Raw genomic sequence first — 15,411 nt, 5'->3', positions numbered from 1 at the left:
AACATAAAATATTTTTTTTGGTTTTTATGATTTTGTAATTTTTTTTTGATTTTTCGAAAATTAAGTGGAAAAGAAAATAAAGGTATCAAAATTCTTAATGAGAATTCCAGGAATCATGCAATGTTAGTCTAAAGCTTCAGTCTAAAGGAATCAGACATGGCTAGCCAAGCTTCAGCAGGACATTGCATTCAAGAGCTAAATTGATGAGAATCAATCAGCTTTGGTGATGATAAGAACATCACTTTGAAACACTAGAATTCATTCTTAGGAACTCTGAAGAAAAATACCTAATCTAAGCAACAAGATGAACCGTCAGTTGTCCAAACTCAACAATCCCCGGCAACGGCGCCAAAAACTTGGTGCACGAAATTGTGATCATCAATGGCGCCATCAACATGGTACGCTCAATTGCAATCTCAACTTTTTATCACAACTTCGCACAACTAACCAGCAAGTGTACTAGGTCGTCCAAGTAATAAACCTTACGCGAGTAAGGGTCGATCCCACAGAGATTGTTGGTATGAAGCAAGCTATGGTCACCTTGTAAATCTTAGCCAGGCAAACTCAAATGGTTATGAATGATGAATAAAACATAAAGATAAAGATAGAGATACTTATTCAATTCATTGGTAGGAATTTCAGATAAGCGTATGAAGATGCTTAGTCCCTTCCGTCTCTCTGCTTTCCTACTGTCTTCATCCAATCCTTCTTACTCCTTTCCATGGCAAGCTGTATGCAAGGGTTTCACCGTTGTCAGTGGCTACCTCCCATCCTCTCAGTGGAAATGTTCAACGCACCCTGTCACGGCACGGCTATCCATCTGTCGGTTCTCAATCAGGCCGGAATAGAATCTAGTGATTCTTTTGCGTCTGTCACTAACGCCCCGCCCTCAGGAGTTTGAAGCTCGTCACAGTCATTCAATCATTGAATCCTACTCAGAATACCACAGACAAGGTTTAGACCTTCCGGATTCTCTTGAATGCCGCCATCAGTTCTAGCTTATACCACGAAGATTCCGGTTAAAGAACCCAAGAGATATCCACCCAATCTAAGGTAGAACGGAGGTGGTTGTCAGGCACACGTTCATAGGTGAGAATGATGATGAGTGTCACGGATCATCACATTCATCAAGTTGAAGAACAAGTGATATCTTAGAACAAGAACAAGCGGAATTGAATAGAAGAACAATAGTAATTGCATTAATACTCGAGGTACAGCAGAGCTCCACACCTTAATCTATGGTGTGTAGAAACTCCACCGTTGAAAATACATAAGAACAAGGTCTAGGCATGGCCGAATGGCCAGCCTCCCAATGATCTAAGAACTAGATGTCCAAAGATGATCAAAGGATCTCAAAATAATCCAAAGATCCAAAGATGAAAATACAATAGTAAAAGGTCCTATTTATAGAGAACTAGTAGCCTAGGGTTTACAGAGATGAGTAAATGACATAAAAATTCACTTCCGGGCCCACTTGGTGTGTGCTTGGGCTGAGCATTGAAGCATTTTCGTGTAGAGACTCTTCTTGGAGTTAAACGCCAGCTTTGGTGCCAGTTTGGGCGTTTAACTCCCATCCTTGTGCCAGTTCCGGCGTTTAACGCTGGGAATTCTGAGGGTGACTTTGAACGCCGGTTTGGGCCATCAAATCTTGGCAAAGTATGGACTATCATATATTGCTGGAAAGCCCAGAATGTCTACTTTCTAACGCCGTTGAGAGCGCGCCAATTGGGCTTCTGTAGCTCCAGAAAATTCACTTCGAGTGCAGGGAGGTCAGAATCCAACAGCATTTGTAGTCCTTTTTAGTCTCTGAATCAGATTTTTGTTCAGGTCCCTCAATTTCAGTCAGAAAATACCTGAAATCACAGAAAAACACACAAACTCATAGTAAAGTCCAGAAAAGTGATTTTTAACTAAAAACTAATAAAAATATACTAAAAACTAACTAGATCATACTAAAAACATACTAAAAACAATGCCAAAAAGCGTATAAATTATCCGCTCATCATCTATTATAGTCATTTTTTAAATACTAATTCTAATTTGTTATTGAGTTTAGTTTTTTTCTTTTCAAAAATAAAAAATTACATTGACACTTAGTAAATAAGTACAGAAGAGTTTCCATAGGATAACTATGGATAAAGATGAAAATTTAACCAATGATTAACAAAGTAAGAAAGAAAAAGTTGAAGATAAACTAGGATAAGGTGTTACTATGGTACAAAGAGTTTAGAAAAGAAACGAAAAATTATTTAGAAAAGTATTATTTTTATTCATATTTCTCATCTATGATTACAAGGTTCTTACCAATATATAGACCAAGAGTACGTTTGTTATGGAATAATATCATAATAAATTACATTGATTTTTTTTCTAATCCTCTTTGATATTTTCTTGATTTTATTTTCTAATTATGATATTCTAATACTCCCCCTCAAGGTGAGTAGTGGAATCACCAATACTCAACTTGGTTAAAACTTTAGCAAGGGCTTGTATTGAAATTGGTTTAGTAAGAATATCAGCCAATTGATCTTCTGATCTCACAAATGGAAGCTCAATAATGCCATTCTCAATTTTTTCTTTGATAAAATGTCGATCCACCTCAACATGTTTTGTTCTATGATGTTGTACGAGATTCTCTGAAATGCTGATTGCGACTTTGTTGTCACATTTCAACTGGCTTGGCAATTGTGGTGAAAACCCAATCTCATTCATCAATTTTCTTATCCACAATACTTCAGTTATGCTTTTAACGATTCCTCAAAATTCTGCTTCTGCACTTGAAAGAGCTACAACATTCTGCTTCTTACTTTTCCAAGTTAATAGGTTGCCTCCAACAAGTGTAAAGCAAGCAGCTGTTGATCTTCTATCATTTGGGTTGCCTACCCAATCTGCGTTAGTGTATGCCTCAACCTTCAAATGACCATTCCTTTTGAAAATGATTCCACTTCCTAGAGCTCCCTTCAAATATTGAACTATCTTCATGCCAGCTTCCATATGATCTTCTCGTGACTTAAGCATAAACTGACTTACTATTCCCACAGCATAAGCTATGTCAGGCCGAGTATGTGATAAGTAAATTAATTTTTCAGCCAGTCGCTGGTACCTTTCCTTATCTGCTAAGGTGGCACCTTCTACTATCTTCAACTTGTGATTAACTTGCATAAGCGTATCTATTGGTTTGCAATCCACCATTGCTGTTTCTGCCAGAAGGTCCAAAATGTATTTTCTTTGAGAGATAAAGATTCCTTTGCTGGATTGTAGAACTTCTATTCCTAAAAAATATTTTAGTCTTCCCAAATCCTTCATTTCAAAGTCTGTAAATAGGTTTCTTCTCAATTTTTTAATTTCTGCAGCATCACTTCCCGTTATGATCATATCATCCACATAGATTATTAGGCAAGTGATTAAATCTCTCCATTTTTTCAAAAAAAAAAAGGATATGATCAGAGTTACTTTGTTTGTACCCATACCTTTTCATGACATCTGTAAATCTTCCAAATCAGGCACGTGGAGATTGTTTAAGTCCATAAAGAGCCTTCTTTAACCGACAAACTTCATTTTTTCTAAATCCTGTTGAGAAACCTGGAGGAGCTTCCATGTACACTTTTTCTTTCAACTCTCCATGCAAGAAACCATTCTTGACATCAAATTGATGGAGTGGCCAAGCTTCATTTGCTGCTATTGAAAACAACACCCTGATAGTATTAATCTTTGCAATCGGTGAGGAAGTTTCAGTGTAGTCGATACCATGGGTTTGTGTATAACTTTTGGCCACCAACCTTGCCTTGTAGCGTTCAATAGTGCCATCTGCCTTGTGTTTAATGGTGAAAATCCATTTGCACCCGACTGACTTTTTCCTTGCCGGTAGGAGAAACTTCTCCTAAGTTTCATTTTTCTCTAGAGCTTCAATTTCTGTATTCATGGCTTTTCGCCATTCAGCTTTCTCATTGGCTTCTCGGACAGTTCTTGGAATGTCTTTTGTTAAGAGTCTGGTGGAAAAAGTCTTTGCAACATCTGCTATTCCTTCTCTAGCCACTCTTATCGGGTATCTTGAGTTACGGGGAACATGTTCTGGTGAATATCGATCAGAAGGCATCCTTCTGTTTCTTCTTGGAGGAAGAATAAAGATATTGGGCTCTGGTTCTTCATGTTCCAGTGCTATACTGTTATTGTTAGTGGCCTCATTAAAAACAGGGAGTAAATTATTAGATAGACAATTACTTACCTCTTGTCTGACATTCTCAAAAGGACTCTCACTGGTTGTATGTACCGAGTTGTTTTCTACATTGAGTGAAGTATACTCGGTGGCTCCATCTACTTGCTCTGTTTGAACAGTTTTTGGGCAATAAAGGTTATTTAGCCAACTTGGTGGTTCATTATTATTCTCCCATGAATGCCATGTTAGCGGCTGAAGTAAAATTCGGATTCCAAAAAATCACAATCCATGGTCACATGAATACGACGAGTGATTGGATTGTAGCACCTATACCCCTTCTGGTGTAGCATACCCAACAAAAACACATTTTTTTTGCACTAGGGTCAAGTTTGGTTCTATTGGCTTTGGGAATATGAGCAAAGACGGAACATCCAAATATTTGAGGTGGTAAGGTTAGAATAGGCGGGATTACAGTTTGAGTAGCCAAGACTTGTAAGGGTGTTTTGTGGTGGAGAACTTGGGTAGGTAGGCGATTTAGTAAATAGGCAAAGGTCGCTATAGCTTTAGGCCAAAAAAATTTTGAAACTTGTGCATCAAAAAGCATGGCTCGGGTCATCTTAAGTAACTTACGATTTCACCGCTCAGCCACACCATTTTGTTGGGGTGTATTTGGGCAGAAAGTTTGATGGATAAGACCATTTTTTATAAAAAAAATTGCGCATTGACTGGTTTATAAATTCCCTACCATTATCTGAGTGAAGTACTTGAATTTTCTTGTTGAATTGAGTTTGAATCATTTGGTAGAAAGCAAAAAACTTGTCAGGTACTTCAGATTTGTGTTTTAAAAAATATATCAAAGTCATGCGAGAGAAATCATCCACAAATAACACAAAATATTGAAAATTATTATGGAAAATAGGAGTTTGACCCCACACATCAGAGTGTATTAGAGAAAAACTGGAATTGACTCTAGTGTTAGTTGGAGGAAAAGAAACTCTGTGAGTTTTGTACGAATACAAATTTCACATTTGGGGGATTCAGTACTACTTGTAAAAAGACTAGGAAATAGTAACTTGAGGTATCCAAATGAAGGATGTCCGAGACGCCTGTGCCATAACCAAAGTTGCCTAGTAACCGTTCGGTGAGCAAGCATGGCATGACCTGATGTGCTACATCATCAACGTAGTAAAGGCCTTCTCGCTCAGTACCACGCCCAATGATCTCCTTCGTAAGAATATCCTGTAAAAGACAAAAGGTAGAGTACATGAGTACCACACAATTTAGTTCTTTTGTTATTTGGCTAACAGACAATAATTTTGATGATAGTGCAGGGACATAGAGGTAATTTTTAATTTCAATTTTTCTGAAAAAGTAATGGAGCCTCCGCCTTTAACATAAATTGATTCTCCACTAGCTGTTTCGATATGGGCTTTTGAGGGTATAGTCAAGCTGTTAAAATTATGAAGGTCATGAGTCATAGTATCGGTAGCCCCACAATCAAAAATTTATTCATTTATCTTTTTAATTGGATTCTGATTTTGCGTTTCCCCTTTATATTGAGTCCCGGTTTGGGCTGAGCAGCCAAGGAGTTCAGTAGTCCTTGCCCTTATTACCGCCGCTGCTGCCTTACCATCGTGACTTGTTTTCTCTCTTCTGGCCTCGCCACCGCTATTGGTGACTTCTGGGATGCTCACAGCAGCGGCAGCTCCCTTACTCTGATTTCTTGATGATTATTTTTCCACCAATCTAGATAATCCACAATCTTAAAGCAGTTTTTTGGTGTGTTTCTTCTTTTTTCTTCCACCAATTATTTTTTTCATCAGAGTTGCCTATAATGGATAATTATATCCATTGATAAATTTTCAGAATTAGTTTGTGATGATCGCATGCCAAAACTATTGCGTGGCATATTTGTAATTTGTAATGTGAATTCGTCATAATTTTGAATCCCTAGAACCCAACTCTGCTCTGATACCATGTTACCATGGTACAAAGAGTTTAGGAAAGAAACAAAGAATTATTTAGAAAACTATTATTTTTATTCATATTTCTCATCTGTGATTACAAGGTTCTTACCAATACATAGACCAAGAGAAGGCAAAGGATTCAATGGTCCCATAACGTTTGGACCACTTAATGGTCCCATAACAAAATATGTTTTTTAAATTTTTTTAACAACTGCTAAATATTCCTTTTCTGATTTTAATTACAAATTAATCCCATATATTTTATTTAATTATAAAAACTATTTTAAATTTATAAATTATTATTTTGTCATTCAATTATTATGTTTATTAACAATCAAAAACAAAAACAATAACGAATTAAATCTTCCATTGATCGTAATAAAATTTTTGGCCATTCCAATTTATTAAAGTTTATATTTGATCCGTGATGTTCGTCCAGGGCTGTGAAATCGTGTTTCTTTCAGAATCAATCGATTGCATTATCAAAACAACAATTGATTGAATTTCAATTGTCCATAACTCAATCGATTGGACTATAGGTTGTTATCACAAAACAATCGATTGAAAATTGCAAGACAGCATGATTTTTGCAAAAATCAATCGATTAATCATATTACCCAATAGATTGAATGATGAATAAAATGTGGGTTTTTAATAATTCAATTGATTGCTTATACTACCCAATCAATTGAATATTTCAAAATAACCTGAGGTCTCACAATTCAATCGATTGGTTGTATTACCCAATTGATTGAAGTTATCAAAACAATATGGATTTTCCAAAATCAATCGATGGAGCAGATGATGGAGCAGTGAATTTAATTAAAGCAGATGATGGAAGGTATTTATCTTAATATTGCTATTACCCATATTAATGAGTTATTTTACATTTTTATTATTGCTTCTAAGAAAATTTAATTCCCTAAACATTTCAAATCAGCCTCCCACATGGAATGTGTTCTATTGGGTTAGAAGCTTTATTATATATTTCATTTTCATGTTCGTCCAGAGGCAGAGCGCACCTAAAAGCAATTTTATTTCACTTTTTTTCATTTTGTATTCCCGATGCTTTGAAAAACTCTGCCTCACCTTTGAGATGGAGAAACTAGTCCACCTGTATGAGTTAGTTGAGCATATTGCATGTTCTGGTGTAGGTAATTTAGTTTTACAGGAAAAAACTGTTCAATTTATTACACTGGTGGATAAATTATTAGATTACATTGAGTCATTGATTGCAATTTATGCTTATTTGGATTCTCAAATAATTTTATGTTGCTCAATTTGAACTTATTTGAAAGATATTAGACCACAAACAGTTTACCTTAATGACCTAGTATCTGGCCCATGGCCTTTAAATAAAATTAATAGTGCTGGTCTTGCATAATGTTGTAACAATTTCAATTGCTGTTACTGATTTGTTCAACTGATGCAGTGAATACATTATTGATATGATGGGTGCTCCTGGGGCTCTTATTCCAGCTGAGGTACCTAGTAATCAGCTCCAAAACTACAGCTTTGCTGTTAGGGGTTGTGCAGAAATTGTAAGGTTACCTAACACAACACATCCGCTTCTTGCTGATGAAATAGAGTGCTGGAAATCCCATCTGATCTTGGCAAAATCTCAACCCTAAGGGTCCAGCCAAATGAACTACTATTAAATATGGGCAAGTCAAACAAAACTAGATAAAATACATCATATTGAAGAAAATGACACAGAAGCATACAAATGCTCTTCACCTATAAAACCATCACCTGCAGAAAAGATCCGTGTAAATAATGTCTACAAGTATGTCCTCAGTGCAGCAAAGAACTCGGAATTTGCTCAAAAGCTGTACACTGTTTTATTAGAGAGTGGTGCATTACCTCCTTCATCTTTTTTTTTTTTTATATGAAGTCATCAAAACAATATGAATTTTCCAAAATCAATTGATTGGGTAACACAACTAATATTGTGAGACCTCAAGTTGTTTTGAAGCATTCAATCAATTGGGTAGTATAAGCAATCGATTGAAATATTAAAAATCCACATTTTAGTCATCGTTCAATCGATTGGGTAATATGACCAATCGATTGAATTTTGTAAAAACCATGCTGCCTTGTAATTTTCAATCGATTGTTTTGTGATAACAACTTGTAGTCCAATCGATTGATATATGGAAAACTTGAAATTCAATCGATTGTTTTGATAATGCAATCAATTGTTTCTGAAAGAAATACGATTTCACAATCATGGACGAATGTCACAGATCAAATATAAACTTTAATCGATTGGAATGGCAAAAAATTTTATTACGATCAATGGAAGAGCTAATTCGTTATTATTTTTGTTTTTTATTGTTAATAAACATAATAGATGAATAATAAAATAATAATTTATAAATTAAAAAATAATTTTTATAATTAAATAAAATATATAGGGTTAATTTGTAATTAAAATTAGAAAGGAACTATTTAGCAATTGTTAAAAAAACTTAAAAAGCATGTTTGTTATAGGATCATTATGTAATCCAAACGTTCTAGGACCATCGAATCCAATGCCCCAAGAGTACGCTTGTTATGGAATAATATCCTAATAAATTACATTAATTTTTTTTCTAATCCTCTTTGATATTTTTCTGATTTTGTTCCTTAATTATGATATTCTAAAATAAGGATGTTTGAAATTTATATTCTTCATTAAGGTTTCAACTTCTTTTCATATCTCATTTGGGATTAGTTTAGTATTCTCAAAATTTCATTGGTCTCAAGTTATCCAAATCCTACAAAGCACAAATGCGACCATGTTTCTTTTTTTCTTTATTTGATTTCTTCTATTTGTTGTGGGTATTGCTTCATTCCTCCAATTTTTAAAGAATTTCTCCTCTTCCATTTCAGAGCTTTTTGCGACTTCGTACTTACCTGGACGCCATTATTTTGATAAAAATAGATATTTTTTATTTTTTAGTATATTTGTCAAATTTTTAATAGTAAAAGTAAAAACACTAAAGAAAATCAAAAAAATATTTTTTTTAAGAAGCTGTAATTTATATTTTTTTAAAAGATCTTTTTTTTCTTAAAAAAAAAGATATTTTTCATGTAATAAATAAATAAAAAGTACTTTTATGTTATTATACCCAAACATAATTGATAAATAAAAAATATTTTTGCATAAGATATCCAAACATAAAATTACTTTTACTTTTCTATAAAATCTTTTAAAATAAGATCGAAAATTGAGCTTGACTCACAGCTCGACTCATTAACAATCGAGCCTAATTCTTAAGCTCAAGTTCGGCTCACCAAAAGCTCACGAGCTGACTCAAATAATAGGAACGTAATTGATAATTTTATATCAATAAATTATAACTTATGTATTTTAAAAAATATTTAAAAAGATCAATTTTATATATTGTCTATTTATCAACAAATTATAAATTTTTTATTTATGTCCTACATCAACATTCATATATAAAATAAATATAAAGTTTTAAATAATTAAGATCATTAATATATATATATATATATTAATAATTATATATATATAATCGAGCCAGCTCACGAGCTAATGAATTGGGCTTATCCAAACTCAAACTCAACTCATTTAATTTATGAGCTCAATTTCAGGCTCAAACTGGACTCACCAGCTCACGAGTTCAGCTTATCAAGCTATTAGTGAGTTGTGCTCGAGCTAACTCATGAGCTGGCTTGACTAACTTTCAGCCATAGTCTCCAATCTGCTTCTTCATTTCTATTATTCTTTTGATTTTTTTTTAATTGTGCTTTAGTGACTGTTTGGCTTAGGGTTTAGTTCTGGTGAAATATCTTTTGATTTTTTTCTGTATTTTTGAATTTTAAAAATACATTATTTGATTAGGTATATCCGATATCTGATCTGATTCTATTCATAGATGTGCGGATCGGATTAAATTTGAGGCTAAAAAGTACGGATATTAGATCTGAATATTTTAAAGTAGATCGTATTAAATTTTTGGTCATATTCAATCCAAGTGTAACCATAAACTCTTGGGTATTCCTTCATCTACTGAATTGATGTTAGACATTTATCAATTCTTCTCCTAACCAAATTTTTTCATATTGTGTATTGGACCATGTGAATTTGTTACCTTCAAAACCCATATCAACCAAACCTACAACATTAATGAAATTATTGAAATTGTTTTTAGATGAAGCGACCTTTATTCTTCCACCTTCTTTTTCATGAAATTCAGTTATTGCATTGAAATCTCCCACGACTACATATTGATTCTTCACTAAAGCAATCAACTCTAAAAGAGTTTTAAATTGCAGATTTCATTGCCCTTCTTACTATATAAGTGAATTATAATCACCACCCATTTTCTCATTGCGACACGGTCTTTACACTGCCAATGAATAAAAAGTTCTCTCTACGAACTACTGAAATAACTATTTCGCCCTTCGACGCAATCACTAAACTTCCAGATAAATCTTGAGGCTCAATACAATACACATTCATAAATATAAAAAAATTATAATATAATATAATAAATTAAAGAATTTAATAATTTTTTTAATTATAAAAATTATTTATATATTATTTATATTTTAATAAATTTAAATAGATTTAATTATTAAGCTATTTTGTGAATTTAAATTTGACTTATAAATAAAGTTAAATTTTTAAATTAATTTGAGTCTAAAATTATTTTATAATAAATTAAATCAGACAAATTAATTGAGTTATTTCTACCCGTATTTTTAAATAATGAATATTATGATACCTAAAATATGATATTTAACTTACTAAAAAAAATAAAAAAATAATATTTAATAAACTTTAAATATTTTATTTTTATTTTATATATTTTATTTTTTATTTATAAAAATAAATTAAACAATTTAATCACCACAATAAAAAAATCACCATAAAATCCACCTTCTTAAGTATATTGAGTATAAGTTACCTCTGCTGTGTACTTCAATTGAAAGACTATAATTTGATTAATTTCAATGCTAGTCTTGTCAAATTAAATCGCCTTTGACAGAGGAGTCTTAATTTCTACGCAGTCTAGAACTCTAGATTATATCGTTGCTGACAGGTTTTGGCGTTTTGCCATTATTTAGGAATGTGAGTGTTAACATAACATACACGTTGCCGGTTCTTATTCTAATTTTAATGCAATGATAATATAAAATAATTATATATATATATATTTAATTATATTTATTTTTTTAATAATAATTATATAATTAATATAAAAATAATTATTTTTATTAATATAATATTATAATTAAATATATGTATAAAATTATTTTATATTATCAGTATATTAAAATTAATTTCATAATTCTTATACAAAAGATCTATTCTCACTTCTAACTGGAGAGCATTCAACACAGATTTGACATGTGTCACATTGTATATTATGTTATCATTTGTAGAATACATGATATGGTATAGGTTTATATGATAACGGAAAAGAAATCATCGTATTAGTTAGAATTTAATTAGAACAATGATGTGAAAACATATAAACAAAAGAAGAATGTTTTTGGACATACGGGAATTGAAAACTAGGGCCGCAAAAATCGTAAGTACGGATATAAAAAGAGAAAGGCTCTTCTTTCAGCAGAGGCCATCATGATGGGTCAATATGGGCACAATGTAAGCCCATACTATCAATAGAATTTAAATAAAACCCTAGACAAAAAAAAAAGCCAAAAACAAAAGGTTCAAGACAAAAAATCCAAAAAAAAAAACTCGTCTCATTGCAAATCGCAATCCAACATTCCTGTACTCAATCGGAGGGAGCTCCTTGGTGCTTCTGAGCTTTAATTTGAGTTAATATTCAAAATAATCCTTATAATTTGAGTTTAGCTTTAAATTGATCTTGTATATTTTAATCGATCCAAATTATACCATACTAACAACTTCGACTACAAAAAGATTGACCGAATACACTACGCAACCGACGAAATCCTCGAAAGAGCATTAGCATCTGAGATTCACGTATAAAATCAAATATTCGAAAACAACAATAAGTCTTCCAAATAATACAAGAACCACCTCGACAAACCGTTATGAAGACTAACCTAACAGTAGCTATATAACGAGATCACTCAGCTCCCCAAGAAAGACACAACACTACAATCTCAAAAAAAATAAAAAAAAAATAATACTCGCCTTATAGCTATTTACTTTTTATTTTCCTAGATCTTAAGGAATTTACTGACTTGAGTGACGGAGTCTTTATTGTAGGTTCCACGCCAGAGTCCCAGTTCTGAGGATCAAACTCAGCGGTTCGTTAACGCTCGAGGAGTTGAAGGCCTACAAGCTATAACTCGAACGTGCATCCTTGAACGGAACATTTGGCGCCCCACGGTGGAGCCGTTGCCTCATTTTTTAATTTTTATATAACATCTCTATATCTGTCTTATACTTTTTCTTTCTTTCCAGAAACTGAAGCATGACGGACCTTTTAGAGACTCAGCAACCCCCTCGAACCAATGTCGTCCTCATGGCCGCCAATGCTGTTTTGCTAGCAGAAAACTAACGGATGGCCGAGCTGTTAGCAGCAATGCAGAACAATGGCAGAAGGAAGAATGAGAACAAGAAGGCAAATGCCGAGCAACACGAAGAACATCAGTCAGAGTCCAATGCAAAGACAGGGGAAACACACCTCAAAATAGGAAGATGACAAACCAATTTTTTTTTTTCGAAAAAATAATGAATTTCAAAATGCCTAAGAATTTTACACTCCCCATGACTTTGCACCAGACAAGGGGATCGGAGATCCTAAAGTCCATGTCACAAAATTTGAATCTATGATGTTTCTCAATAGGGACTCCGATCCCATTTTGTGTCGATATTTTCCAACTTTTTTAGATGGAGCTACTCTATTATGGTTTTCTAACTTACCTGCAGGTTTCATAACCAGTTTTGATGAGTTCACCAAGTTGTTCATAAATCACTTTGCAACATCCAAAATTTATGTGGGAGACTCAGACTACCTCAGCACAATCAGGCAAGGATAGTACGAAAGTCTAAAAGACTACATGACACGCTTCACAACAGTAGCCATGGAGATCCCTAACCTCAATCCAGAAGTGCAATTACACGCTATCAAGAGTGGTCTCCGACCTAGAAAGTTTCAGGAAGCTATCGCTGTCACAAAGTCGAAAATATTGGAAGAATTCTGGGACAAAGCAACTGGACAAATCAAAATAGAGGAGCTACACGAAACCCGAAGGAATGTGAGGCCACCATTCAGGAAGGAAGAGGACAAGCCTTATAGGTCCCAGAATAAGGACTCTAAAAAACCTTTTAAGTTAGCTACGAAGTTTAATTCATATACCAGATTCAATACCAAAAGAGAGGATATCATCAAGGAGATACTACACAACAAACTAATAAGGCCACCAAGCAGAGCCGGTTCATACCAAGACCAGAGGCATGTAGATAAGTCAAAACACTACGCCTTCCACAAAAAATTTGGCCACACAACCGACGAGAGCGTAATCGCCAAGGACCTACTGAAGAGATTGGCCAGGCAAGGCCACCTGGACAAGTTCATAAGTGGACGAATACAACAAAATCAACGAAATACAACTGATGCTCAGTCAGAACAAGACCCCAGCACTACAAGAAAGACTAGGTTCCAACCCTCACCAACAAAGGGGGTCATAAATTGTATCGCAGGTGGGTTCGCTGGTGGAGGACCTACAACCTCGGCAAGAAAACACAATTATCGAGCAATGATGATGGTTCAAAAGATGGAGGAGGCAACATTCAGATCACCACACATACCCACCATCTCTTTCGAGCAATCCGACTACCGAGCGAAAGCAACAAATCTAGACGACCCTGTCGCCATTTCTATCCAAGTAGGAGACCTCCTGGTCAGGAAAGTCCTACTAGATCTTGGAAGCAGTGCAGATGTCCTTTGTTATTCCACCTTTAAGAAGATGAAACTAGGTGAGAACTTAATGCAACCATCCTTGGGAGAATTGGTCGGATTCTCAGGAGAACGAGTATCCATTCTTGGGAGTATATGGCTGAAAATAACCACGGGTGATAACCCTTTGTTTAAAACATAGTACGTGCAATTCCTCGTGGTTGACTGCCCTAGCCCCTATAACATTATCCTCGGAAGACCTTCCTTAAATTCTTTTGGTGCTATAGTATCAACCGTTCACCTCTGTGTTAAATTTTAGGTGCATGATGGCCAAATAATGACCATACATTCTGACCAAATAGAAGCTTGGCGATGCTAAAACGAGAGTCTGAAAATAAAGTTGGAAAATTACACGAGGCCCAAGCCCCGTCAGGAACCTTTCTACGTGGGCAGCATTTCAACCATAGCCGATCTAAACCCCAGACAAGATCTTCAAAACAGGCCATCACCAACAGACGACCTCGAAAAGGTAACTCTAGACGATGACAACAATCATTTTACTTACATAAGTTGTTCTCTCCCTGCAGGAGCCAGACAACACATTATCAACATACTTCAGAGGAATGCCGATTTGTTTGCATGGACCTCGACAGACATGCCAGGCATAGATCTGAAATTCATATCACACAAGTTACAAATCGATCCAAAAATCAAACCTATAGCACAAAAGAAGAGAAATATAGGCGAGGAAAAAAGGTCGGCTTGTCTAAAAGAAACACAGAAACTCTTAAAGGCAGGATTCATAAAAAGAGCTATGTTTCACAACCTGGCTCTCCAATGTAGTTATGGTAAGAAAAGCCTCACGTAAGTGGCGAATGTGCGTAGACTTTACTAACCTAAATAAAGCATGCCCTAAGGATGCATACCCCCTCCCCTGCATTGACAAACTAGTAGATAATGCATCCGAATATGATGTTTTAGGCTTCCTAGATGCATATTCAAGATATAATTAAATCCTAATGCACCCCAAAGATTAGGATAAAACAACATTTATTACTGAATTGGGAAACTATTGTTATAAGGTTCTGCCTTTTGGACTTAAGAACGCAGGTGCAACTTACCAACAACTCATGGACAGAGTTTTCAGCAAACAAATAGAAAAGAATCTGGAAGTATACGTCGATGATATGGTGGTAAAAACAAAACACCATGATGGCCACGAAGCTAACCTTGAAGATATCTTCACACAAATAAGGCAACATAACATGAGGCTCAACCCCAAAAAATGTGCATTCAGGGTAAAGGGTGGCAAATTCCTCGGCTTTATGCTGACGTCTAGAAGGATTGAAGCAAACCCGAAGAAATGTGATGCGATCATCAAGATGAGAAGTCCTCAAACAATGAAAGAAGTACAACAATTAAACGGCAGAGTTGC

At 34.6% G+C, this 15,411-nt stretch overlaps 2 protein-coding genes across 2 annotated transcripts; one reads left to right on the top strand and one right to left on the bottom strand.

Moving 5' to 3' along the window:
- Positions 1-2,757: 2,757 nt before the first annotated feature.
- Positions 2,758-3,192, bottom strand: LOC140173196 (uncharacterized mitochondrial protein AtMg00810-like). Its single transcript, XM_072195953.1, has one exon. The coding sequence runs from the start codon at positions 3,190-3,192 to the stop codon at positions 2,758-2,760; it is 435 nt and encodes a 144-aa protein (XP_072052054.1).
- Positions 3,193-13,137: 9,945 nt separating this feature from the next.
- LOC112803516 (uncharacterized) lies at positions 13,138-14,178 on the top strand. The gene has a single exon (XM_025847004.1). The coding sequence runs from the start codon at positions 13,138-13,140 to the stop codon at positions 14,176-14,178; it is 1,041 nt and encodes a 346-aa protein (XP_025702789.1).
- The last annotated feature ends 1,233 nt before the right edge of the window (positions 14,179-15,411 follow it).

The sequence above is a fragment of the Arachis hypogaea genome, chromosome 5, assembly GCF_003086295.3.
Source record: "Arachis hypogaea cultivar Tifrunner chromosome 5, arahy.Tifrunner.gnm2.J5K5, whole genome shotgun sequence".
Classification (NCBI taxonomy): Eukaryota; Viridiplantae; Streptophyta; class Magnoliopsida; order Fabales; family Fabaceae; genus Arachis; species Arachis hypogaea.
The sequence above is the reverse complement of the archived record's forward strand: the minus strand, read 5'-3'. Positions and strand labels throughout refer to the sequence as shown.

Bases quoted from the DNA above. Each gene is read 5' to 3' on its own strand.
- LOC112803516 (XM_025847004.1), top strand. From the start codon at position 13,138: ATGACACGCTTCACAACAGTAGCCATGGAGATCCCTAACCTCAATCCA.
- LOC140173196 (XM_072195953.1), bottom strand. From the start codon at position 3,192: ATGGTGGATTGCAAACCAATAGATACGCTTATGCAAGTTAATCACAAG.